At 35.1% G+C, this 27,497-nt stretch overlaps 1 protein-coding gene across 1 annotated transcript; it reads right to left on the reverse strand.

The window, feature by feature from the left end:
- Nucleotides 1–1,106: 1,106 nt before the first annotated feature.
- csf1ra (colony stimulating factor 1 receptor, a) lies at nucleotides 1,107–26,662 on the reverse strand. Its single transcript, XM_088932989.1, has 21 exons — nucleotides 26,553–26,662; nucleotides 18,037–18,294; nucleotides 17,243–17,530; nucleotides 17,010–17,146; nucleotides 16,279–16,441; nucleotides 15,884–16,064; nucleotides 15,140–15,255; nucleotides 14,555–14,666; nucleotides 14,173–14,369; nucleotides 13,673–13,767; nucleotides 12,477–12,603; nucleotides 11,503–11,607; nucleotides 10,931–11,041; nucleotides 9,943–10,102; nucleotides 9,635–9,714; nucleotides 9,001–9,110; nucleotides 7,545–7,667; nucleotides 6,886–6,997; nucleotides 5,752–5,851; nucleotides 5,139–5,244; nucleotides 1,107–4,727 (listed from the first exon to the last, which is right to left on the reverse strand). The coding sequence occupies exons 1-21, from the start codon at nucleotides 26,599–26,601 to the stop codon at nucleotides 4,590–4,592; spliced, it is 2,868 nt and encodes a 955-aa protein (XP_088789115.1). The 5' UTR covers nucleotides 26,602–26,662; the 3' UTR covers nucleotides 1,107–4,589.
- Between the last annotated feature and the right edge of the window lie 835 nt (nucleotides 26,663–27,497).

Raw genomic sequence — 27,497 nt, forward strand, 5'->3', positions numbered from 1 at the left:
AGAACCATATTAAAAGTCATTAGTTTGTTCTGTGTCAAATAGCTTATTTTGGTTTGATATTAAGCTACATTCCATTAACCATAATTATTGTTTACTCAGACAATTGCTATGCAGACATAAGTTAATTTGATTAATACATTTTAGGCTGTCTTGTACAGTATAGAGTGGTCTATGTTTTTTGATAACTGTTTAATATCTTTGATTAAATGAAATTTGTATTCATCATGGAACAAAACTAATTTGAGTATGAAATACTATATTCTATAATATAGAGTAAGTGTAACCTCTGACCTTATCTAGCCTATTTGGATTTCATATTCCTCACGCTAGACACATTTTTATGGCAGACAATACAATTTATTCAATATAAACTTTGTTGGTGTCTGTTGGTATAAACAACGTTGGTATTATCAAAATCATTTATTTTTGTTGGCATAACAGTGAAAACCAGATGAACACAGGAATGATGTCTACAACAGTTAGTAATGCCAGTTCCTGTGGTTTTAAGGGAACTTACGTTGTTCCTTTTAAATAATTTGGAGGATTGCACAACTTCTGCAAATATTTCAGAGCAGAAGTGCACTGATGGCCATACTGTCTCATTTACTTTTTAACACCAAATTCTCAGGTTGAATTTTTGTATGAGTGAATTTACAAATCTACAACAGTACCTGCATCTATAGCTGATGAAATCCTTCTGTATTTGTGGATCAATTATTTAGTAAATAGATTAAAAGAAGATCCTTAATGATAACAGAAGCTGACATTAAAAATTGAAAACATACTCAAGAAAAATGTTTAATTAATCTGAATATTGATAAAGCTATTGCTATAATTCTATAATTAGATTGATACTGCTGTCAGCAGAGTAGGTTAAGAAAATTACAGTATCTCAAAGTTATTTTTTTTTTCAGATTTCCATTTAAATATTTCTGAGTTATATATTTCATAGAAATCAAGGAATTAAACTATTCCTCTTCAAATCACAAAATTCAGGCACAGCATTTCTATATTAAGCAACAGCTTATTAAAAAATATTTATGTCAATGTACTGTGAGAAAAATGAAAAGTGAATGGTTTAAAATCATATTACTCAATAGACAATGTCAACATAAACATATTTTTATTTAAAATAAACAATGATATTGCTTTTATTTTATAAAGAATAGAAGTAATGCCATATAAAAATTATAAGGGACTTGACACAAATTCTAACATGCTTCACATTGATGGCAAAATCTTGTTTATTAGAAATATGGCAAAATACAGAAAGGTTAAAAATAAATTTTAATCTAAATTCAACATTCTTCCTTTACAAAATTAGCATTAAATGAAATGCCCAAATAATGTTAGTAAAATCTTCTGCCAATAAAATAAATACAAGAAAGAATTTTATCAATAAGAAAGAAAGAAAACAAAGAAAACACTCAAGGACACATGCATGTTAAAGCATCAAAAGGGAAATAATTTATTACTGACTTTAAAGAAGGATAAGCAAAACTAATTTAGCTTCTTTGTAAAAATAATTTCCCAACACACAGCTCTTTGATCTAAAATTCTGCTGTAAATCCAAAGATTTTATCATAGACATTCATAGCATATAGTTAAGGGAAAACTTTTTCACTCACAAAACATGCATCTAACCCAATAAAAGCAGGCTACTTTCTGGTATTTTCCCCAACATGTTGTGCTTACATTGAGAACAAAACAATCCTTATCCACTCTCACACTGACATGTTTTCCAGAAAACCGTTCCTTTTGCAACATACTGAATAAGATAATATGCTCTGTGGGCAAGTAATATACTGTACATTATAAAGAGTTTCAAATAAAACAATCCTTATTCACACAAAAAATACAAGTTTCATCTTCAACAACAGTGTTCAGTCCCACTAAGCTAATGCAGTCATTGTGGCAAAAGGACTTTAAATAAATTCATCTGCAGTAGAAAATAACTTTCTTGTTCTTGTTTGTGAATATACATCCATATACATCCATGTTATTTCTAGTTTTACATTCAATTATTTCAAAATGCTTCTGGCAGTACATGCTGAATGCTACATAGAAATAAAATAAATTCATTATGTATTCATGTCCTTAGCTACATATAAATGTAATGTGTTTTCATTGTGTGCTACATTTTTTCTACCTTTCTTAGTTATTAGTTGACTGGAGATAGAAACATGGCCATTGAGAATAGTGCAAGAAGAAAATGATCATACTGTGCTTATATCATACTTTTTAAATTTCTGTTGACGTTCTTGCATTCTTATACAAGAAGTTTCTACACTCTTAATGCTAGGGGTTTGTGTCATGCAAGTCAGACATACTGTAAATGCAGACAAATGCAGTTTAATTATTTCAAGTTGACTCTGTCGTTCTTTTGTGAAAAATGCAAACATTTTGAAGTCAATGCCACATTTTGACCATTATTTAAATGAGAACAAACATTCACTAAACTTACAAAACAGAACTTATAACTATATAGCCATCTTAGAAGTGCAGTAAAGTAGCCCACGAGTTTTTTTTCAATGTATGTCACCACAAACTAAAGATAAAGATTGCAATTGATAATCTGAGCAACAAATATTTTCTTTTATTATTTGGCTTTTCTACTTCTCAGCTAAGAGCAAATACATAATTAGCATATAATACTGCAATTTCATGGAAAAATAAATGAGAAAACTGTAAATAAGAATAAAAGTAATATACAGTATGTTTAAAAAATATATAGCAAGTTTAAAAGGCAATGCACAAGAGCCATATTGACTAAACTTGCAGTATTCTGCATTTAGTTTTGTACTTTAGCTGTTTTTGTTTTAATTTATATTTTTTTTACTGAATTACTAACTTATTCTGTAAAGCTTACTAAATTCCACCTCTGGGGATATTCATTGCGGCCGTGTGAGCAGATACATGGCTTTTAGCTCTAAATTAAACAATTTATATTTAAAGAGTTTATTATAAGCATATCATTATACTGTATCTTAAACACATTGAGAATAAAAGTGTGCTATTTCACTAAAACAGCCATAAGCATAGTGTGCATTTAAACATTAAAAAATAGAGAGAATTTATGGCACCTTATTTCCAGTTGGCAGGTTGGGAGCTAACCAGCTTCAAGATGATATGATAATATTTGCATTCTGGTATTCAAGCCACTGATAACAAGTATTTTAGCTGTCATGAAATGATAAGATAAGATAAGATCACTTTATTAGCCCTATACAATTTCTTGCATTAGGAATTTGTCTTTTCGCATACCCTAGCTTGCTCTCCATGAGACACACAGACAGGGAGAGAAGCTTGGGGTCAGAGCACAGGGTCAGCCCGGAGCAGCTGGGGTTAAGGGCCTTGCTCAGGAGCCCAACGGAGTAGGATTCCTCTGCCGGCTACGGGATTTGAACCAGCAACCTTCCAGCCACAGGCGCAGATCCTGAGTCACAGAGCCCCCCGTTTTTTTTTAACTGCAGTTCTTTATATATTTTCATATACCTTATATGAAAATCAGACAAATGCAAAATATTTTAAAAAAGAAAATTGAATTATTTTTTCTTTGTTTTATGTCAGTTAATACAAAACTTTTTTTAAAAAAGCATATTACACTGTTTAACCTGACTGAACAATAAAAAGCAACAAAGAACACAGCTTTTCAAACTTATTTTTGAAAGAATTTCTGAAGAATGGAGAAATCATGCATTTAGTTTCCTATGGTCAAGCTCAGTGACGATGTTCGAAATTAATGTTAGGTATTACATTTGGAGAAATATGCGCATCCAAAGCATGCTTCATCCACAAGGAAATTCATTATGTTTTTTAAAAATCACGAAAAGGCGCTTATAAATCAAAAACAATCTGTGTATTGTGTTCAAATAACCTGGGAAAGTAGGCTCTAAAATCTGCATCGCTAGTTGAAAGCACAAAATTCATAACTTTCATTTCCCCCCTGCAAAAAAAAAAAAATATGCTGACTTGGTACAACAGCTTAGGGAAAAATAGCTACCTTGTGTTTTTCCAGCTCCTGAAAGGTTTGACTTCTATTAGCTACAGTACTAGAACATGAACTGGAGCACCTAAGCCTCAGAGTATCCATGGTAATTTAGTCTCATTTTATAGCCCACAAATTATTTATGACACATTAAAAAGTGATACAGTATCTAAGGCATACAGTTTCATTGTATTATATTTCTTCTAATACCGTAGGTGATGAAAGATGGAGAGGAACTATATATTGATTCTGTAGAGTAGAGGAACAAGTAGAGGAAGCTTTTTTTAATTGAGGGTTTCCTTTGATACTGTTGCTGCCATGAGTTCTTGGAGTTTATTTTCCAAAATATTGTCAGTATTCCAGTTTTCGACACCCATCAATGATTTCCTTTCTACATCTATCAGCTCTAATGCAAAAATCCATTGGACAATCACATTGTTTTATGTAATGGGGATAGAGTTCTCCATTCACTTAATTTCAGTACTGCCTGTGAAAGCTCAATCTGTCCTTCCTCTCTCAGAAAAGAAAATCTTACAAAACCTCTGTGAAATATCCTGGAGTTACACAAAAGGGTGTGTGTAGACAGTGTAGAAAACCATCTTCAGCAGAACTGATAGTTATTGGTTTTCATCAATGGTTGGTCTTCTTCTCCTTGGTCACATGAGTCTTCGGAGCACTTCGGGGCATCACAGGGTTCAGTCTGTTCATCTACAGCATTGCGCTCAACATTCTCATAGATCTGTTTTCAAAGGAATTCAGGAGGAAAGTCAGATCCTAATCTCACCTACTTCCTTTCTTCTACATATACAGTATATAGGCGCCTAAGCTGTTTCTTGCACCTGTCTCACTAGTGCATAAACACCCTTGGAGTACTGAGGTGGGTTCGGTCAGCCTCATCTTTACAGTAAGGCTGCCTTTCCCTCAGCTGGATAGGTTAAGCCAACAACTTCTAACACTTTTTGTCTCAGTATGACATTTATTAGGATCTGACCAAACTACTGAATATGTGTTTTGGAAAACACTGCCTGTATGACTTTGCAATTTTATTCTAAAAAGTCTTTTTGTTTGTTATTATCTGATAACATTAAGTCAAAATAAAGGAAGCAGGCAAGTTAAGAATGTACAGTAACATGGTAAAACCTCCTCTCACCTGGTGTGTTTGATCTCCCAGCAGTCTCTGAATGAGCTTGCCTATTTTGTCAAAGGTGGGGCGCTTAGTTGGTTCAAGGTTCCAGCACATCTTCATGATTGTGTACCTAAGGAGAAGTTTTGAAAGTCTCTAGCCTTTTTAAATAAAGAATTTACAGTCAAGGCTTTTGACCTTAAAAATATAGTAAATACTGTGACTAGCGTCTCTCCACAAATGATCTGGGGTCTGGCCTTTATCCAGGCTATGGCATTCCACCCTTGATATTCCCAGAATTAGCAAAGAGTTATACAGTACTAAGATCATGTGGCTAACATGCAGAACTAAAGACAAGACACACACAGAGTATTAATATATATAAAAACAGGAACAGATGACCAACACTTACTTTAGCAGGCTGCAATAATTCAGGGAAGGTATTTGCTATGTTCTTGGAATGGAAGTTTACAAAACGATTTTTTCCCCCTAAATGCCCCCTACTAGTTTCCTACTACTATAGGAAAATGATATATTATGTACTGTACCAAGCTTAATAATAACTGTCTAGCTGAATCACAAAGTAAACACAGGAATGTCTCCAGATTTCTGACCCCATATACAGTACTATTAGACTTACATTTCAGGCAGTGCGTAATCTGGTCTCGACATCTGGTAACCATCTTTGATCATTTTGTAGAATTTGGTATCAACCACTATGTTAGGATAAGGGCTCTTACCTACAAAAATAAAACAATCATTTAAAAAATTAAATATTGCATCTCAAATGGGCTTACAAGGTCTTTTCAATGAACATCAATAAGTGACGTTTGGGAGGGATGGCAACGATAAGTCAATCTCACACAGCTGTACCAAATCCACCATCACCACCAAACTAGCTACATAAACCAACCAAAATCCCTCACTTTGTATTCATCTCAAGAATACCTCTTCCGCCCCATCTCCACTTTTTGCCCCACATGTCTTGCATAGTGTAAATCACAAAACATGAAATAACATAATCTTTTCTCTAGCTAGAGAGTGGTAAATCTGTACAAGATGGCAGCTCTTGTCTGAAACCACATTCCCCAGAGAACAGTGTTGAATGACCTGCTGTGTGCAGCCATCTGACCAATGAGTGGATGATGATTGGTCAGGTGACATATAAAACCAGGAAGCAACCTGCTACCTGCTACCTGGTAGGACCTGCTTGCGTCCTGCTAATACGGACGCAAGCAGAATCTCTGCTACGCGCAGCATGTGAGACGGAAACAGGGATGCAACTGACTGATGACTCAAGAACACGATTTTGTGAGGGTGAGTATTTTAAATAGTTTCAGAGAGTGATTTTAAATCTTGGTATGAGACTGACTTGAGAGAGAAATTATTTTTGAGAAGAGTTTTGGAACAAACTTGTTCTGGAGCCATCAAGCAGCTTAGTAGCCTGGCTGTGCTTTACAGAAGGATTTATGATGTTTAGCTACAGCTCAGACAGAGCTAGATGTTTGTTGTGTTTTGGAGTATATTGCCACATTGTAAATAGAAGAGCACTTATTTTTACTTTATAGTTACTGTACCATTGTGTATCTGTTTTCCCTGAGTCTCGCCTATTTAAATCCTGATAGGCTCCCTGTCCCATCATATACTGCACCACAGCATATAATATATACAGTAACTACTTCAGACCATACTGAATTTACAGAGCTGTTTTCAGGTTTTTGCTTTGTCTAACACATGGAAAGACCACAGTAACATCAGACAGATCCTGTCTTACCCAGAGAGAATATTTCCCACAGGAGAATACCATAGGACCAGACATCACTCTGTACAGTGTAGACACAGTCAAAGATACTTTCTGGGGCCATCCACTTGACTGGGAGACGTGCCTGTGGATAAAGTATTATTCAAAAACAAGTCTGCCAGTTTCTTTAAAAACATTGCATTTACGTGTCATTGACCTAAAAAAGGTATATTTATCAGTTGTGTGACAAAGCAGAAAGAAATACTGGTTTCTGGCTCAAAAATACTGATCAAAATGTGAAAGCAGCAGACTCCAATTAAGAATTTCTGTTTAACCTTGTAATTCAGAGGTACAGTATGTACTAAAACATTAAAACCTGGGCTTGAGATATATCATCTCCAGAAATCTAATACAAAAACTGGCTCAGGTTGTGTACAAGGCCTATTGTGTCATCTCAAGTGGTTTTAATTGTTTTACAGTGCGGAATTAAGAATCTGTAGAAAGTGAAACAATATATAATAAGAAACAGGGCAAAATGACAGAGAGTCAGAAGCAGTGGTGTTTAAAGAGATCAATTAGCTGGGGTTAGAGACACTCCCACAATTTAAAATTAAGGAAATTCAAACACATTTTCAAAACAATGCAACTGAAAGAGTTGTTTTTTTTATCCTTCGTTCATGATGTTCACTCACATTTCCTTTTACCACATAGCTGGAATCGTTCATAATATCTCGGGCCAGCCCAAAGTCACAGATCTTAGCGACGCGCCCATCAGTCAACAACACATTCCTTGCAGCCACATCCCTGTGAATACACTACAAAAAGAATGCAAGTAATGACTCTTGATGAGTAATGAAAATAAAACTGGTGTATGTTACTGCAACTGATCAGCTTGGAAGAAACAATGCATAGCTGCTTCTGTATTGAGCACCTAAGGCTCAGGCTAGTCTCTTAATCACAGTGATTTAAGAAACAAAATCAAATGAATTGCAGCTGGTAGTGTATATAATATAAAACATGACAGTTTGATGAAAGTAAATTCAATTGACCTTTTTTTGTTTATTATTTAAAGTATACTCAACCCAATACCCTGTTGTCCTTCAATCATATAATATTGTTACAGCTGTACTGTAGGTGACTATGCATGTGTCTCAAAGAATCTAAAAACAATGGGTAATACCTAGCTAGTGTTAACATTTCCAGGTTCAAATGGGGATTTTTGCTGAGATATAGGGGGTCCAGATTCAGTGATCAAAGCAATGTAAAGTTTACTTTTGTTTACCTTAGTTAATTAAGTTTTGGGTAGATGATTAAGTAATAATCAACAGTCCAGAAAGACACCAATAAGCTTAGTTCAAGATAGAATAGAGGCTTAGAGGATCAGAAAAGAACAAAAGAGAAGTCAGGAATACACACCATGAAAAGCATGTGCCTGGCGAAAGGTCCTTGTCTAGATCATCCATAAAGATCAGGTCTGAGCAAAAGTATTTGAACCTGGCAAACAGAGCTTGCTATTCTGTGTTAGGGAACTCTGATTTCATGAGTGAAGAATCCCTTGGTTAAAAAAAGCCTCTTCTGGTTTATGAGTGCATTTTAGAATACGGAGATATGTTCCCATTCATTTAGTGACATCTGAGTTTTCTATTTAGTTCAGAAGGCAGGATTAATTTATTCTGGCTTTTGTAGGCAATCAGAGTTGAGCACTTGGTTAAGCCTTGGGTTTTTCTGGGTGGTTAGGACGTTAGGTGTCTGCGATGCCTTGTCTTTAATCTTGTATTGTACATTGGGTACATATGGTAATGTATGTTGTTAGTTGATGTTGTGTGTAGTGTAGTGTGTGTCACTGTCATTGTTAATAATTATTTGTTTAACCAAGTGTGCCTGAATTATTACTCTTTTCACCAAAATTGTGCCAGAGAACAAAGACATCCCTCTACCTATACAAACTGCTCAGATATATTCTTGTTAAAATCCTTACAAATTAGGGGTTATGATTATTTATTTTACTTATTGAATTATCTGCTTGGTCATTACCTGATCTTCTCAATTTTCATAACCCCCCCCCCATTTGTAACAATATTAAAAATATCAGCGTATTATTTTATGAAAACACTAAACTACCTAATGAAACATAGAGCCCCGGCTTACATTTTTCTCAGCCAGGAAAGACAGTCCTTGTGCCACTTGGTAGGAGAACCTAAGTAAGTCATCCATGTCAACTGGCCACGTATCTTCTTTAGTTTCATCACAATTGGGGTCTGCGGACCACAAGAAAACACAAAGTTTCAGAAATTTGCTTCCTTGCCAGCATTTGGGAAAAAAGTCATTTTTGAACATAAATCTTGTGTAAACATGCTTGTCATTGTCTAATAATAATAATAATAATAATTATAATAATAGTAGTAGTTGTAGAAAATGAATCAATAATAATTATAAGAATAATTTGCATTCATGTAGCACTTTTCATCACAAAAGATCCCATACAACTGATTTGTACACACTAAATATATACCACATTAAATATTTTTAATGTAGTATATATTTTTCTGCTTATATATACTATATACTTTTATATATACTTTTTCGGGTTTATTTCAAGGAGCTGTAATTTCCAAATTGTTTTTTGGTTCTATGCGTAGCACCTCGATATAAATACATATTGAAGTTACAGAAAAATAAGGTAAAAAGAAGAGTTAAGCTATATACTGTAGGATGTTACTAGCCATGCAATGTTTTTGAGAATTAATGCTGTTATTAAAAAGGGCAAATTGCGAAGATTTACTTAGAGCTGCATGTGAAGGCATAAATCCAGGCTTCATCTCCAGGTACCCATCCGAGCAGGCGCTTGAAATGCCACTGTCACTGCATAACCAGAGAAAATTCAGAAATAATTTGACCTCAAAAGACACTGTTCTTAGATATAGCGATAAGATTGAATCTTGAAACATACGATTCTCTAAAGGGGAAAATATGCTAGGTTCAACATTACTTAATATTTTTAAGAGACTACACAATAATAGCAGCTAAAGCATGATTTATGTAGCGATGATGTCTAGTATAATTAACAAGTATTTGGTTTATGTTGTGTACCTTCTTATGTACTTCTTCTCAATGCACAAATTCTTGTAGTCACTGACTTCTTCCATTCTGCTGGGCCCGCTCATGTAGGCCAGAAAAGTTTCAGCCTTGTTTCTGAGGAAGTTCAGGAGGTCTCCATAACTACAGTATTCAGTGATAACAAGCACTGGACCTGAATGTAAATGCAGCAAAATTCAAAATTACAGTCTCAGAGAAATGCTTTTTTCTACTTTTGTGGTTGAAAGAAACGGCAAATGCAAACTGATGACAAATAATAGTTTTGTTCATTTCTGTAACAAATACAATATGATGGATTTTTAAAAAGATGTTATGGTCCATTTCTGTCTTACTTGTGTGTTATACAGAGATTGTGAAAGACTAATACTGGAAACAGTTGTTATGTGTCTATATATAGGGTACATATTGCAAAGGACCCCTGTCACTTTTTTGCAATGGAGGATACACCCAAACAAAGCAAGAGGCTATGGTAAAAGATTATTGCTTATCAGTGTTCTTATTCAGTTCCAGGAAAAGAATGCTTAGTTTTGTTATGGTTTTGTATGTAAATGATTTTCCACTAGAGAGGAAGTTCAAATGAGATGGATTCACTTTGTGAAATGTAAAAATTAAATCCTACAATCCCTTTTGAGTCTTCAGTTTAAACTATTTCATAATATAAAGGTCAATGTCTGAATTCTATTTGCATCCCAAAACTTTACTTAACTTTTATAGATTTCTAAAACTGATAGAAAACCTACTCGAGTACTTTGTGACTGCGACTTGAGTCAATAATTTGACACCACCCAGGTATGAGTCAATAAATGATTGCCATATAAGATATAAACAGGAGTTTCTAGAGAAACTATCACATCAGAATTTTCTGCAGTCTTAAAATTGATGTTTTGAATAGATTTCAGGATGTTGGGTGGTCCTCAAATTCAAACAACAAATGCATTAAAAGAAAGCTGACATACACAAAAGCAAACAGAGCCAAACATACCTCCATGTGTACAGGCCCCCAAGAGATTTACAATATTCTTATGATGTCCCAGGTGACTCAAGATCTTCAGTTCAGACATGAGAGCTTCTCTTTCATCTGAATGGGCACTGGCTGCAAAATAAATATAAGCATAGGTATTTAGCCATTTAGTGTATACTGTATTTTGCTTTATATTTTAGTTTTTTAATTTAATGTATCATACCTAACCGAAATTGCAGTCGTTGCATACTTTTTAATAAACCTAACTAATGTAGTCAGACTATTACTAACAGATTAAGTAGTGGAGATTGTAAATCTCTAAAACTTACATTTTACTGTACATTTGTGTTTCATATGTTTCTGTAAACAGACCTAAAAAAGCCTTTTCATCTCAAAAGTAGACACTGGGAAACTGCAAGAATGTATTTTTAAGAATGTCAGCGAAGACGTTTCTGGAGCTAAAAATGAATGGTAGAAAAAAGGAACAAAGCAAGATTGAATTTGAACCAAATTCAGTTGACTAAATTGTTGGGCTTGTTTGGAAAAAATAAAGATTGAATGGATTAAACAGATTGTACGCTGCAAAGACGTACGCTTGAGCATCTTGACAGCCACACGCACAACATTGTCCTCCTTTCCCAGGCCATAGGCTGTGGCTTCAACCACCTTCCCAAAAGCTCCAGCACCCAGGATTTTCCCTGCAAGAAATCAAGCATGACAATTGCTTCCTTAGTCCATTTACTTACTGCTGGAAAAAAAGACAATAAAAACAAAATTCAAAACAGATATTTTGTAAGAGTGATGATAAGACACTGCTGCCAAGAAGACAAAAAGAAACAGTCAAAAGAAGAACTCAACTTATCTGAGAATTTAACATGTGAAGATAGTTCAATTGACTTTATCACTGTTTCAATTTCATTGCTTTTAACAGTTCAGAATCATCCATTATATTACAAAAAGGCTAAAAGGGACTTACAGATATATTTTGTTACTTAACATTATTTACATAATCCTGATAAGGTGAGTTTTTGTTATAATAAAAAATGGATTTTGATAGAAATGATAAGGATTTTGTTTAGATAGAGAACACATTCAATGATGGTAAGATGGAAATATGTATCATGCTTCTCAAATACAACTATTTCACATATTTTATATGTGATACAGAGAGAGAAAGGTCTAATTTTTAAGGTCAGACAATGTTATAAACAATTTTTCTCATTTTCTTGTTAATTAACAAGGACACTGAAAAGGCTTATGAAATTGCTAAAGGAAAAAATAAAGCTTCACACTGCATTGAATGTGAAGGCTCTTTTGTATAAGCAAATAGAAATAGTTCAAAAGACACGTCTACCTTTTTCTTTTGCTTTCAATGTGAGTTTGCAGACAAGATACAAAAATATAGGGAAGCAGGTATAATGCACATGTACATCAAACCACACAAGATTCTACACCCTAACCTCAAACATCCACCAATCTGTGCTTCTCAATATCCTTTTAAGCATGCTGGGTGACAGAACCTAGATTAGCAACTAATTCTAAGTTATTACTGGAACCGAAACCATACCTAGACGAAGTTTGTCTCTGGGGAACTCCCATTTCTCATTGTATGGCAGTTGTGTGGGATCAATAAAGGTGTAGTTGTTCCCATCACTGCTTTCAATGATCTTCCAACGGATTTCATACCTTGGTTTCTGAAAACAGAGAACCTATTTGTATAAGATTGGTACGGGCACATACAAAGGACTGCAAAATTGTCAGAATAAATGTTGTGGATGAAGATGTACTCAAAATGCAAAAGCAGCTTTCTCTCAAACCAAAAGTTTAGTTTGAAAGTTTAGTTTGAAAGTTTAAATGAAGTGTGTGAAGCCTGGTCTGTGGCCTTCTCATCATTCTCAACAACGAGGAATAAAACAAGCAAAACATCCACCACAGACACTTTAAGAGCAAAACAGGTATAATGCAGTAAAAAATAAGTATCCCTTTTTTTGGATTGCATGTATTGTTTTTTTGTGTGAGTGAAATTACTCTCTAGTATCTCACTACAAAAACTTTGTTCTCATCTTTAGCAATTATGGTTATCATCTGTCTTATTGTAAAAGTATCAGTTGAAACCAAACTTGTTTTTGTTTATTTCTGCCAACTGTTCCATCCCTGTTGCATGTCTTGGGGCCTGGTGTGGCTTTTCGCTTGCATAATCATCTGCTTCAAAACGGATGACCACCAAACCTCTTTAAATCTGGATTTAGACATTAACATTGCACAACAATATATTGTTTATGGCTGCCAATTTAGATTCATTGTCTGTTCTTGTAATGTTGATCTTGATGCTTCTCCACTGGTAACTATTAGTAATTCTTAACTATTTGCAGCATACTGTATGCGTGTCTCATGCCAAGCTTTTGACAGAGTCAGATTTTAATTTTCCATATGTCTTCTGGCATTCCCAAGGGTTTAATTTAGGGACACCTTGTAGTTTTCATCTCTGTATTAACTCTTCCTCAGATTACTTGTCAAGCCATAGGTTGTACTTCTTCGTCAATACTGTTCACATTTACTGGCACATTGAACATTACTATGAACTGGAAGTTTATATTTAGTTTTTTTCAGGCATTTCAGATTCTGTTAAAATGATTTAAAAGTATTTTATAGAGGTACTGTTGCATATGCCACGTGATTTGTAAAACACTGAAAGTATGTGTAATAGAATGATGTTAATGAACATTTTAAATATACAGGACAATTATTAATAAAATGTCATACCTGTTTATACTTGTATAAAAGGATAATTAGAAGCACCAGGAAAAGACAAGCCACTGCCACTGATCCTGCTAGAGTTGTTGTGAAAAGAGGTGTACCTGTAACGTAATATCAGGGACTTTTATTAGAAGAATCAACAAAATACTTTTCTTCATTAGGATTTCTGTCTGCTTCACAACGCCTTAGCTGAACCAGAAATCATAGGATGAAGTCTGGTGACTGGGGTAAAATAGAACAATGACAGGTTTGTTTTTTACGGAACAATTCTACTCTACTACTGTACATTTAAATGTTACTTAAGTGTACATTTAACTGCACAGACAAATGAAAGTAAAGATCTTATATTTAGCTTCACTTCAATCCAAAAAGTCCTGGTTCAAAGTCTCAGTTCTTTGCAGAAAATCATCTCAAATGAAAAACATACAGTTAAACAGTTGAGTTTGAGTGGACACTCTGATCCACAGTTTCTAGTCTGAAAGATTTGTGTTGTTCTGCAGTCTTACGTAAAACTTCAGTAGTAAACGATGCATGGCCCTCTCCAGCAGAATTTGATGCCACACACTCCACAGTCATCCTCTTAGTGAAGGGAAAGACACCCATGGAGCTCTCCACTACGTAAATCCCATCGTGTTCCAGGTATATGCCAGAGTTTGCATCTGATGAGAGCAGCTCAGAAGTTCCTGTTTTATTGCCTTTGCACCTGCGGGCCCAATAATAATCAACATTTAGGAAGATCACACTGCAATATGGTAGGGTCTAAAGCAAAATCAAAAATAAATTCAGAGATGGATCTGAAAAATGTGCATTCGTCTTTTCATGCGCCTTTAGCAGATGCAGAGTTCTGTGTAAGAAAGCAAGTGCAATGGACTTTTTTTCTATACATACGTGGATATGATTCCTGAACATTGGTACCACTGAATGTTGGGAGCAGGGTACCCAGAGGCTGTACAGGTCAAGCGGCTGGTGTTATGCCATTTCACTGAAGCTTTAGGCTTCTCTGCCAGAGGGAAGAGATAATTCAACTTAACAGGTGAAAGCAGATTTTAGATTGCATTCAAACAGTGCAGGATGCTACAAGAAGCTTTACAATGAAGGATTGCAACAGACCTAGAAACACAGGAGATGGTGAAAGATGCAGGAACATATTCACAAATAGTTATGGTAAAAAATAAAACTCAACTCAATTTTAAATAAATTATTAATACTATCAAACTGTATTTTCCACAGAAAAGGTTTAAATTATCTGTAGATAGAATTGGAAAAATGCAAGGGAAAGCTGTATTGTAAATTGGCACTACCCCTTCAAATATTACAGCACTGTATGGTGATTATGAAAAATTCATTTACTTTTGTAGTAGGTCAGAAACCAGCCTGGTTTTAACTGGTAAAGTAAGATGAAGGTTTTCTTAGAAAGTGAGATATTTGGTTTATAGATGACATATTTAGTCCTGAGATGTAATATGAACTTACGGTGTAGCCGAACATGAAACTTAATTGAAGCATTTGCCTTGGTGCTCCTCGCATAGAATATGTACTGCCCATGTTCTTCAGTTTTCATTCTCTTTAGTAAAAGATTTGCCTTATATCTGCAGAAAAAACACAGACTCAGCATAAACTCACAACTCGGTAAAGTTTTGGGTTAACGAACTCCACTGAAGTTGAAACTGTGGTAAAGACTATACACTACTTCCCTAAAATGGATGTCACTTTGCTCTTTTGTCTTTTTAAAGTCTCCTACAGTATGCTTCCTCTTGAGGAGACCAATTTCATAATAACTTTTGTTGACCCTGGGATCTGGTTAATTGTTTGACCAAAGGTAGACCATCAGCAGTTTCAGAAAGCAACAGCTGTCTTCCCTCTTTTAGGCAAATTCAGATTTGAGAACAACAAACCCTGTTTTCTCAAACAAGAGATATTTGAGGAGTGAATAACCTTCCTTATTTAGCATGATTATTTTCTCTGATGTCCAAAAGACACGAATAAAACAGAAGTAAAACCAGAATTAATCAAAATTATTCTTCAATAATGATGAAAGCAATTGTAAAACTTCAAGGATATTATTAAATGATTCCTTTCAGTTATGAATCCCCTTACTCAACTAATTCAATTATACTACCCTTGCACGGATCACAATCCTTTTTTTCAGTTTCCATTAAGAGTTACTATTTTTGCAAATCCAAGATGCTTGTATCAAAACAACAAGACAAATAGCACCTGTTGTTGAATTCTTCGAAGTGTTCTTCATGTGCAGAAGTATTATGAGTTCTGGGTGTATCCCATTCTTTTGCCACAATGGCAGGGTAGGCCTCAATCAACACCTTCAGCTCCAAATCCTGTCCTTCTTGCACTTCAAGGCTAGTATTCTGTGGGGTTGAGAGCCTAATGTAAGGTTTATCTGCAGAAAAAAAAACATTTTGTAACTGGAAAACAACTCCTATGGCAGGATGCTGTTAGCTACTATGAACTTAATACTCAGAATACCCTGGAACTCAAAAACACACATTTCAATCTAAACCACAATGACACTCAGATTGCTGTTAGATTGGTGCCAATGTACAGTTTGTCATTGGAGGGAGTGCTAAGGCCTCTTGACGACTTCAGTAACCTACCTACAACTTGCAGATAAGTTGTAGAACTGTTTACACCAGCCTCATTAATTCCAATGCAGGTTATATTGCCGGTGTCTGACATGCTCACTTTAGGGATAGTCAATATACTCCTTATGGCCAGTCGACTACCCTCAGAATGAGCTGCTTCTGAAACATTCAATGCCTGAAACATAAACAAGAGAAGAATTGGCAAACAGTAGGTTATAACAATATCTGATACAGTATTTTGGTGTCTAGTACTGTGTAGAGTGTAGAGTGTAGAGTTTCTGGATCTAGAACAAATCATAGAATTAAATAATGTTTCATATATACTTGCATCAAAGATTAAGTATCTAAGCTACTGAGTAAATTCAAAACAAAACAAACAGATAACTGTATTTGGTAGATTATAAATTCACTATAATAAACTACATCAAGTTCCCAGACCAGGAATTTACATTCATCCAATAAAATATGATAAGGGTCTTGTATGTACTGCATTAATCATAGGGCTTTAAGATTTAGTCTGCAAAGTGTTCAAGGTGTCCAATTGTGAAAAAAAAAAGATTACAATTACTTCAAGGTATTTGAAATGGTTTAAGGCAGCACAGATGACTGAAAACCAAATGAAAGGTATTTCATGCTTCCTCAGCAAGAATAACAAATAGAAGCACATTAAGATGTTTCAGTCCTGCTGTTTCTACTGGCAGTTCTTTCATACTTTTCCCTTGAAAATATATCTCAGGACTCACCTTTCTTGTTGAGTGCTTCCAGGTAACATTATAATTAAAGTTTGGATTGTGTGTGGTGCAACTTATTTCAAGTTTCTCCCCAACAATGCGTATGTACTCATCTGTCTCCAGAAACACGTAGGGTGGGAGACGCAGCTCTACGGGCAACAGAACAGCCAAATTGAATTCTCAGGCTCAAACTCATCATTGCTTCATCGAAAGGTCAGACGAGAAGCTAGAAGAGGTTGGCTTACTTTGAATCACATTGATGGAGAAAGCACTGGAGACCTTCTCGATGCCGTTCTTTGTGGCCCGGCAAACATAGTCGGCGTTAAAACTAGGCTGAAGGTTTTCGATGGTTATTCCTCTCTTTGGGTCAGCAGTGTAATTCATTCCTCGTGGGACAGAGCTGCCATTTTCCATCCGAAGCGAGAAGTCAGTGGCACTGGGATCGGTCAACAGGCAGGGAAGAAGAACGCTTTCCCCCTCCTTCTTCAGGAAATGATAGTTGTAGCTTCCTGTTATGAACAACTGACTAGAATCTGCAAGAAATGAACACCCAAAATCCTTTTGTCATTCTTTCTATATACTATTTCTGATCACATCAAGAGACATAGTGAGCAGTAGATCTGCTTAGAATTTATTATTTTTTCATTTTTAAGAAAATATATTTTACCTTATATATCCACATACTGTACTTCTAGTCATTCAATTTTTATGTATTGATAACAAAATAGCTTTTTTATGTTATTGTCCTCTTAGCATAGTATATATATTCAATATAGGCTAAACTAAAAGTCCTTGGGATTCACAACAATTATTTAAATAATATACATCACTTTATCTCATTTTATTTCAATTTTCCATGTATTAGATACTGTAAATTATTTCTTTTGGAAATAACCATATTTATATTACTATCATCATCTAATGGAAGTTGCAAAATGTTTAAATATGCTATGTGATCAAATGTAAAATCAAGTCGTTTTATTCCATGTGATTATGAATGATCAAGAAAATGAAATCAAACTAAAAAAAAATTGTTTACCTTTTACATACACATGCACAGAAGAAAACAAGTCTGGTTGATTCTGATATGCACATTTGTATGTGCCTGTGAATTCAGATGACTGAACTCTGGCTCTGAAGATACTGGAGGTTCCATTGTTCTTTATATGCTTCTTATATTTTGCAAGTCGGACAATCCAAGTCACAGTGTTGTCACCATTACAGCGAAGATTCAGAATGTCACCAGAATTCATGACCATTTCTGACACATTTGGTTTGATCTCTGGTGGCTTTAAATCTGCAAATTTAAAGGGAAATATTAAAGATGATGGCTACAGGCAATCAAACAGGAATTGCAGTGTTCTGACATGAATATTTCATTTGTGACCTGCCCATAAAAATGACTAGAGCCATAGAGTTGGTTGGGGGAAAAATTCAGGGAAAAAACATAATAGCTGCTGCAACTATATCTTTGGATACAGTACTATGTACGTGTAACAAATGTTCATATATCCACATTAACATTTACCAAAAAAGACCATTGCACTGTATGCAATGTCACTGTTATGAGCAAATCACAGAAAAGTAGGACCTGTGGATTGTACTGATGGAGAAACACATGAATATTTTCTTCTATCCACTTTTTTGTAGTCTTTTTTCTCCATGGTCAATAGGTTTGTCAATGTAATTGCGAGTAATGACCATTTTAGTATTCTAAGATATGGGTGAACTAAGCTGCTTTAAGGTTTTCTAAGACTAAAATACTGGGCAATCCAATTAAAATAGATGCATTATAGTAAGTAACAGTTACCATAGTCATCTTATTAGAGCTATTATTTTAAAACAATGAGATGGTATTGCTACCTGACCAAGGTACCTACAACACATTGTTTTGGTGAAGGACTATATTGGATTGTTCAGAAACACAAGTAACTGCCAAAATAATGGAAACGCCAATATAAAATGTTTTAATAGGGTTTTGGGCCACTACGAGCCACCAGAACAACTTCAATGCACCTTGGCATAGATTCTATAAGTGTCTGTAACTCTATTGGAGAGATATGACAGCATTCTTCCACAACAAATTCCATCATCTGGTGGTTTTTGTTGGAGGTGGAAAGCACTACCTCAGGCACCACACCAGAAACTCCCATAAGTGTTAAATTGTGATAAGATTGGGATAAGTCATAGCATATGGTTTACATCATTTTCATGCTCATCAAACCATTCAGAGACCACTCATTCTCTGTGGATGGAAGCATTGTCATCCTGGAAGATTCCACTCTCTCTGGATAGAAATGCTTCACCATAGGAACGTAATTAATCCAAATTGCTTTGCCTTTATTGGCATTTACCTTTCCCTCTAAGGGGTTGAATGGACCTAAACCATGCCAGGAAAAATGCACCCCACCCCATAACAGAACCAGAGAGCATCCTTCACCATGGGAAACCATGGGTGAAGGATGACTTGCCCAACCATGTGATTTTTTTCCACTGCTCACTAGACCACTGCCTGTGTTCTTTGCACTTCTTTACTTCCAGAAGTGCATTATTAGGTGTAATAAGGTGTTTATGCACTGCTACCCCACCATACTAGGCCTCTCTGTGAAGTTCTCGATGGACAGTACTCGATGAAACCGCCTGCTCATGTCTTAGATTGACATTTGCATTCAACTGATTAAGAGTTGCTCGTCTGTTTTGAGTTGGATCTCAAACTTGTGCATGGACATCATGGTTGAGGAGTACTGTACTGTATGTGCTTTTGTCCACAGTTGTCTCCAGATGATAATCTTTTTCTCAGACTTCCATGCCAACATCACCTTAGCCACTGTTCCTTGTGAATCACCAGCAAGTTCAACAAAGGTGCCCCAGCAATCACTCCTACCTCAAAGTCACTGAGATCTCTCCATGGGATCCAAAATCACGGGAAACTGGGCCTGCCCAAAATTTTTATACCCGATCCTAAGCAAATGGGATGTTAATTGCTTTAATAACTCAGGAGCCACACCTGTGTGGAAGCACCTACTTTCAATATACTTTATAACCCTCATTTACTCAATAGTTTCCTTTATTTTGGCAGTTACCTGTATAATGCAGTGCAAAATCAAAGGTAGTGTAAAACTTTATATGGAGGTCTCTAGCCCTGGTCCTGCAAAGACTAAATTTAGTTTCAGAATTGACATTCCTGGACTTGAAGGACCAGGGTGTCTGTAGTTTTTCAATGTCTCTTAAAAAGTACCAGTGCCTGCAGACCTGGAAGAAGCTATTGGTTCCCATTTAAGGTAACAATGAGCTGGAATTGGTTGTAAATAAATACTTGCAGACACGCTGGCCTTGAGAACCTAAGTTAGATAGTTAGATTTTTGTTCCAAGTCATCTATGAATTGCTTTATGTTACAAATCACCAATTTAACTTTTAGAATTCGGACGATTTCATGACATATTAGACCTGCAGGATTGTGACTCTTCAGAGTCAGGATAAGAAAGCCTTGCTTTTCTGTTTTCAAGAAAAAAAAACTGTTTTAGGAGAAAAGAAGAAATGAAAGCTAGTCTGCCAGCACAGGCTAGAGGGGTAAAAAGAAGATCCTTGAGCAGAAATGTGACAACCCAGAACATCAGGAAACACATTGCACAGCCATAGCTAATTTCAGATTCAAGAAAGGGCTTGCATTTCCCATCCTCCCTCTCAGTTCTGCTTTTACTACTGCAGGATGTTCTGGATAAGAATGGACCTATATTGCATATTACATCTACTGCTGTGACCAAAGTCACACAAGCATTATGTGCCAATAGTAGGGTGATGCAAACCTTTTGGACACAGATGTAGAATTTCTGTGAACAATTTCAGTCAATGGACCTGTTCCTAAGGCACAAAAAGTGCCTGAAAAAGTTAATGCAATTAACTAAATTAGTCAAAGACTAGTGCATATTTGGATCTATGAAACTTATAAATTTATACATAGATTTTGTTAGTTAATTTTGACTGAACATTACATCCTTCACCACAAAAACTGTTTCAAATGAATGCATTTAGGAAGATGTTTTAAACTGTTTTAAAAGAGGAAAAAACTGGATCTGCCTTTTATTACATTCTGTTATTGTTGTATTTTAACTGACATACAGTCACAGACCTTCTTTTAAATTGCTAACATTTATTTTTTCTTCTTATGTAAAGTTTTCTTCAAAAGTTTTAGAATTATTTAAGATTAATTTGTAAAGTGACAAAACAATTGTTATTTTCCCACATTGCAATTAAGTATCTTTTGCATTGTAGCATATTTTAAACTTAACTTTGTATTCAAGTAAAACTTTAAGCATGTATGAGTGTATAACAGATACAAATCATGCATGTGTATATACAGTACTGTAGTCTCCCTAGGTGTCTCAATTAGTAAAGGCACTCCTGGTGCATAAGTTGCATCCCATAGTTCAGATATCACTGCTTCAAGTCTAAAACCTGTGACTGTGACCAAAAGTCTGCAAGCTTGGGTGCATAATTGGCCAAATGTTATCATGATTCATAGATTAGTATTGTCTAGAATATTCTCTGTGTTCCACACTACAGCAATGCGAGTAACATTAGAGGCATACTAATTATAACAATTTTGATTTGGTGTTAGATGGCACAGATAAAAATTAAAACGTTAAGATGGACTTGTAAATGAAGGGCTTGTCTCTGTTTCACAATGTGTTCACATGAGTAACTGTAAACTAAAGTAACTACTACTTAACGCAATCCATGGAAGGTCAACATTGACATTTTCTACACAGTGCATTATGTACGCATAAAGACAGCTATTTGTCCCTTCTCACTGAAACAGAGAGATCTAAACTGTTGTAGAAAATGCCAAAGCAAATAATTACCTAAAAAGTGAAAGAAAGAATAACCTCACTTATTGCCTATATTAAAAACACGTATACTGTACATTGCTTAAAATTAGGAACTACAGAGATAAGTTAATTGGCTGATGGCCTTAATTGTAGTTTAGAAAGTTTCAACTTGCTGTAATTTCAAAGTCTGCAATCACTGCCATTGCTTTCATCACGTTTTAAGATACTACAGAATTACCAGAATGAATAGATTCCACATTTTATTCTTTCTGGATATAAAACAGCAGACATTAAGAATGAAAATGAGTCTACCATAACTTCTCTTCTGTGGCTGATTACATAAGCGCCTCTGAATCTATGAGAATAAAACCCTTTGAATTTATGAGAAATTACGTATTTCAGATATATTTTTGCACATTGGTTCTGAAATCCTTTACCAAGGAGATTCTGTCTTTCCCTGTCATTATTTGCTTTGCCTTACTGCTCTGGATAAAATTATGTTGAAAGTGAAGAAACTCATTTATGAGAGTTAACTCCACATAAGTTAAATTTGTCTGATATGACTTGTAGAAAGGATTCAGTTAGAACATAACCCAGGCTAATTCTTATATCTCTTCTTCAACTAACTTGAAGAGGCATAAAGTTTTGAAAACTCCTGTAAAGGGACTGATCATAAGGTCCTCAAGATGAGAAGAACGGAGCTATAGTTTGAAGTCGGATTTAAATATGACGATGAGTAGTGACATAGTCAAGAAAAGATTCTTGCAGTACATTTTCTACAGCACGCATCTCACCAATAAAGGTACTGTAGGTGATGGGATTACAAAACACTAGAAAAAAGAAAAACTTGAACACACTACTTATTGCTCAAAACCAAACTATGAAAACTGTCATTTTAATGCAGAAGTGAAAAATGCAAGGATATTCAAACTGAAAAATTAAAATACATTAAACAAAAACATCAAAGCTCAAAAGTACCCTCTTACAATATTAAACTTTAGAATCCAATGTTCAAAGTTTGATTCAGGTCAACTACATGACATCCTCATTCAACAGTTTTATTTTAGATTGATATGAGAGTTATGATTTTTGCTCCAATATAGAAGATGTTAAAATTATGTAGGGCATAATTATGTAGAGGTGGCATGGTGTGACAGTGGTTAGCATTTCGGCCTTGTAGTGCTAGAGCCCCCGGGTTCAACTTTAGACCTGGGGTGCTCTCTGTGTTTGTATGGGCTTCCTCTGGGTGTTTTGTTTTCCATTAAAACTTCAAAAACGTCCTGGTAGGTTAATGGACCTCTGGGAAAATTGACCCTAGTTTCAGTGTGTTCATGCCTTGTATGTTCAATTTACCATTTCCCATTCTTTTTGTATTTCCCACCCAATTTAACATTGTCATTTGTTTTTTCTCCGTCTTGGCACATTCAGTAGCTACAAACCTGAGACCTCAGAGGGGATCTGTACAAGGAAGTTCTGCAACCCACCCATCTTCGAGCTCCTTATCTTTATCCATTTAACAGTATCGAGCCACTTGACAGTATCTTTTGTTGCTGCACGGTCACAGTCAACACAACCCGTACCAGAGCTCCGGTACTGATTGGCATGCAGGCACACAGGAAACTGCGGTGCTACATTTGTAGTGAGCTGTGGCAAACTAATCCGATCCATTCTATGGCAACGGTCAGCGAACAGTGTGCCACAAATTGGATAATCTGTATCACAGTTGCCATGGCTATACTGATCTAGATTAGCCACTTGGGAGCCCAAAACATTTTTTTAAGAAGAATATAATCTTTGTATTATTACGAGGCAATTGTGTTCATGTGAAAATGAGCGATAATTATGGATTGTAGTGGCAGAATCTATTCATGAAAACACCATTATAACATGCAGCTATATTTCAAAGAAAATGAGAACCATTGAAAAAAAAAAACACATGATCTACTGAAAGGACAAGTGGACAACTGTTGCCTTGAAGTCATACTTTTCGAAAGTGTGAAATAGTATTTTGTGGTACAGCACTAATAAAATTTTGTAGTATCACCATCTGTTCTCTAAACATAGAACAGAAAAGTCTTAATACATACCGTAATATACAGTATTTAACTATATGTAATACTGCAGTTTCTTTAGTAATTCTAACGATTAGAATTCTATTTTTTCGTTTTAAATATTGACATTCCACCTTGAAAAAACAATAAAACATAATTGCAGTGAGTTGGAAATATTTAATCTATAATGTATGATTAGATAAAGTAGGAAGCTGTGTCAGCATGCGTAGGCTGCAAAGAAACAAGTAAAGGTTTATTCCATGCTGAAATGAGAAGAAAAGAAACACAACTTTTCGGCTGTGGAGCCTACTTTGGGTGAAGTGTCTATCTATGTGATTAAATAACTCCTTTGTTTGTCAGAGATGTTGACTGAGATAATAGCTACTGTACAGTACTTGCAGATCAATAGAAATAGAGAGAGCATTCAATTTTGTTGTATGGACGTTGCATTTCCTTGTGTCTCTTATCATATGTTCAAATGCCTATAAAACAATATTATTTTAATGATCTGCAAAGACATTTTAATATGCTGAATAATTTAGAACCTGTATGTCTACCTGCAGTATTGTCAGGTTCATGGCTGGTTTTAAGAGAACTTCCACAGTTTAGAAGAACAAAAGCAAAGAACAGGGAGTTGAGATCAGTTCAATGAGGCCAGTTAGTAATGTTCTTAAATTATATTTTTAAATATCTATATTACAGAGTGAGCAGTGTATTTTCACAATAACTGTCATTTTAAGTTTTAAATATGAATATTCTTTCTAGAAATAAATAAATTCTTTCATTGTATGTATAACACGTTTTTGAATCTTTATAATTCTTCTGCTTCCACCTTTTATGAAAAGAAATTTGATTTACATTTTTGAAAAGATCTGTTTAAAATATGTAGAAAAACCCTCAAAGGCTCACAAAATCATTTTTATGATTAACAAAACCAAAACACTTGGAATCAAATCTTTCTTTGTAAATAAAAACTGTGATCAGATTATGATTTTTTTTGTCTAAATAAGATGGAGTTTATACTCTTGCACTTAAGCTAATTAATCATATGGAAGATTTTGTTTTAAATAGTGATTTGGATAATTGGAATAATGCATTTATAACAGATATTGCCTTTCTTAATTAAACTATTTTGTAATAATCTTTCAAGAGTTTTTAAATTTAAGCCTGCCTTTTGTGATGATAACTGCATCTAAAATATGACATTTTGTTAGATTGCCATAAAATGGCTAGTTGTCTGGATGGTTATTCATAATATTATTAGGGACAACAGAATGTGTTTGTTTCATCAATGGCCCCTGCGGTGTTTCCATACAGAAAAGGTTATGTTTTCATTATGACGTCATCCATACATCCATACATTGTCAAAAAGTCCCTTTGTCTGATGAGATTTGTGGTGCCCCTGAGGCTGTCACAGAAGCATAGGGCGCAAGACAGGGCTAAAAACACAAGACTGTTCTTGTGCTGGATGGGGTGCCAATCCACCATAAAGAAAACAGAAGCAGGGATCATTCAGAACAGCCAGTCAAACCCCAACAGCATGCCTTTATACGGCAGAGGAAACCCAAGCACCAGGAGAAAATCCAGAGCACATACAAACTCCAAGCAGACAGACCTCCAGCCTAGAACTGAACTCAGGACCCAAGGGCTAACAAACAAGCACTAACAGCCTCACCACACTGCTGCCCTTGTGACTTCATGCTATGCTCAATATTTCCTTTTCAGAAAAAGGCACACAGCAGGAATGAGCAGGCTTTGCAGAAAATCACTGCACTTAAACCAGACACAAGATTTTTAAACCTATTTTATTTAGTTACTCCAGGAGGATACAAGACCAATATTCTCTAAACAATTTGGATTTAGATAATAATTTGATTTGATAAGAGTTAATAATTATTTGAATTTATGGAGAATTCCATCTCAAAGGACCCCAAAGAGCTTTACATACAGCAGAGGATCCACTTTATCCACCACTTAAATTCAGTGAGTGAAGTGTAGCTGAATTAAGGGGGAATTATAGCTAAATCAGACTGTGTAAACCCAGACTGAAATTTGGCAAAAACATCAAGGTAATCATTGTGTCTTGAATGATCAGGTATTCAGGACATTATTTTAACACCTCAACAGAAGAGCAATCATTGTCTATTAATCTATTAAGAATTAATTTAAAGCTTTGAAATAGAGGAAGTTAAGCGACCATCAAAAGAGCTCTTCTTAAACACTTGATACTTGATACACTCAATATTTTCTGTTTGAAATGAATTTCGCACACCAATAAGTATAACTCTGGAAGAGGGGTGATATTTATTATCCATGAGCTCACAAACTCATTTTTTAAATTATTTTGGATAACGTTCCTCAGACCTGCATGATTTGAGACTTCAAGCAATGTACTGTATCTTTTTTACAATGTTTTAAATTGGTCTTTTCATTATATTTTTACTACTGTGGTTATTAACATGTATGAAAGTTGTACCTGTCTGAACAGATTTGCATAAAATGGATGTCAAAAATCAATACTACGTTTAATGTATCTGCACGTATCACCCTCCTGATAAAATTCCATAGATAAAGTTACTGATTAAACTGATTAAAACTGATTAAATTTAAAAAATCACCAACTCTTGTGTTTAAGCTCTTTGGTTTTCCAAATGAAGGAATTACAGGTTCTTACCTTGGGCTGCACAGGGCAGTACTCCCAATATCAGAAACAGGTGAAGCATCCTGTTTCGAAAGCAGGGAATACAGCAGAACTCCTCAATGACAGCTTGCAAAACTATTCTCTTCAAGACCTTGAAGGAAACTGATGACTGTAATTAGCTGTCAGTTCTTAGCCATCAGAACTTCTTCTTTCTTTGCAGGATACAATGGTTATGTAATCTAAACCCAAATTTGGATTGTGTGAAAAAAAAAGACGAAGAATGTGCTTTAAAACCTGAGTGCAATTAGATGGCACAAGTACTAGTCCTTCATCTTGATGTTATTTCACCCTCAATTCAACTTTTTATAATTCCTGGGAAAAAATGTAAATTTTATTTATTTACATACAGTGGGGCATTGAAAAACGTAACAAATGAGTAAATCATTGTTTCAATGGAAATGGTTTTATCCTACTGAGTAACAAGTAAATAAGCTTTATTATTCTGGATTAGTTAACAAGATCTGAACATATTCTTTGCATTCTTTGCTTAGTTAAGTTTTAAATGTTGTTTTGTTGGCCATGGAACAGAAGACTTATTATATATGTATCATTGAGGTACCATTTTAGCATCTGGACTCTATTGGAGTCTATGTTTTCTGGGGGTTCAAACTGTACTTATCTGACTTATGTAAAGTCAGGGATTGCTTGAGCTTAAGATGGTTAGCAGAACAAGGCACCTTGTCTTCACAAAGAATTCATCCATTTTTTCCTCCTGCATTCTCTTGATTGAAAATACTTTTAAAACAATATTATTTCTTAGTAGTAATCTGCCAATAAGACAAAGCAGCTTTAGTTTTCCCATTTTTGATGTCACAATCAAGTGACAGCATCTGAACAGAAGTTACTGGGTGGCAATGAAACCCATCATGTCAGCTTGTAATTGAATATATACATTGTCTTAAACGTCTGAAGAGGCAT

This window comes from Atractosteus spatula, chromosome 14, assembly GCF_055471065.1.
Source record: "Atractosteus spatula isolate fAtrSpa1 chromosome 14, fAtrSpa1.hap1, whole genome shotgun sequence".
Classification (NCBI taxonomy): domain Eukaryota; kingdom Metazoa; phylum Chordata; class Actinopteri; order Semionotiformes; family Lepisosteidae; genus Atractosteus; species Atractosteus spatula.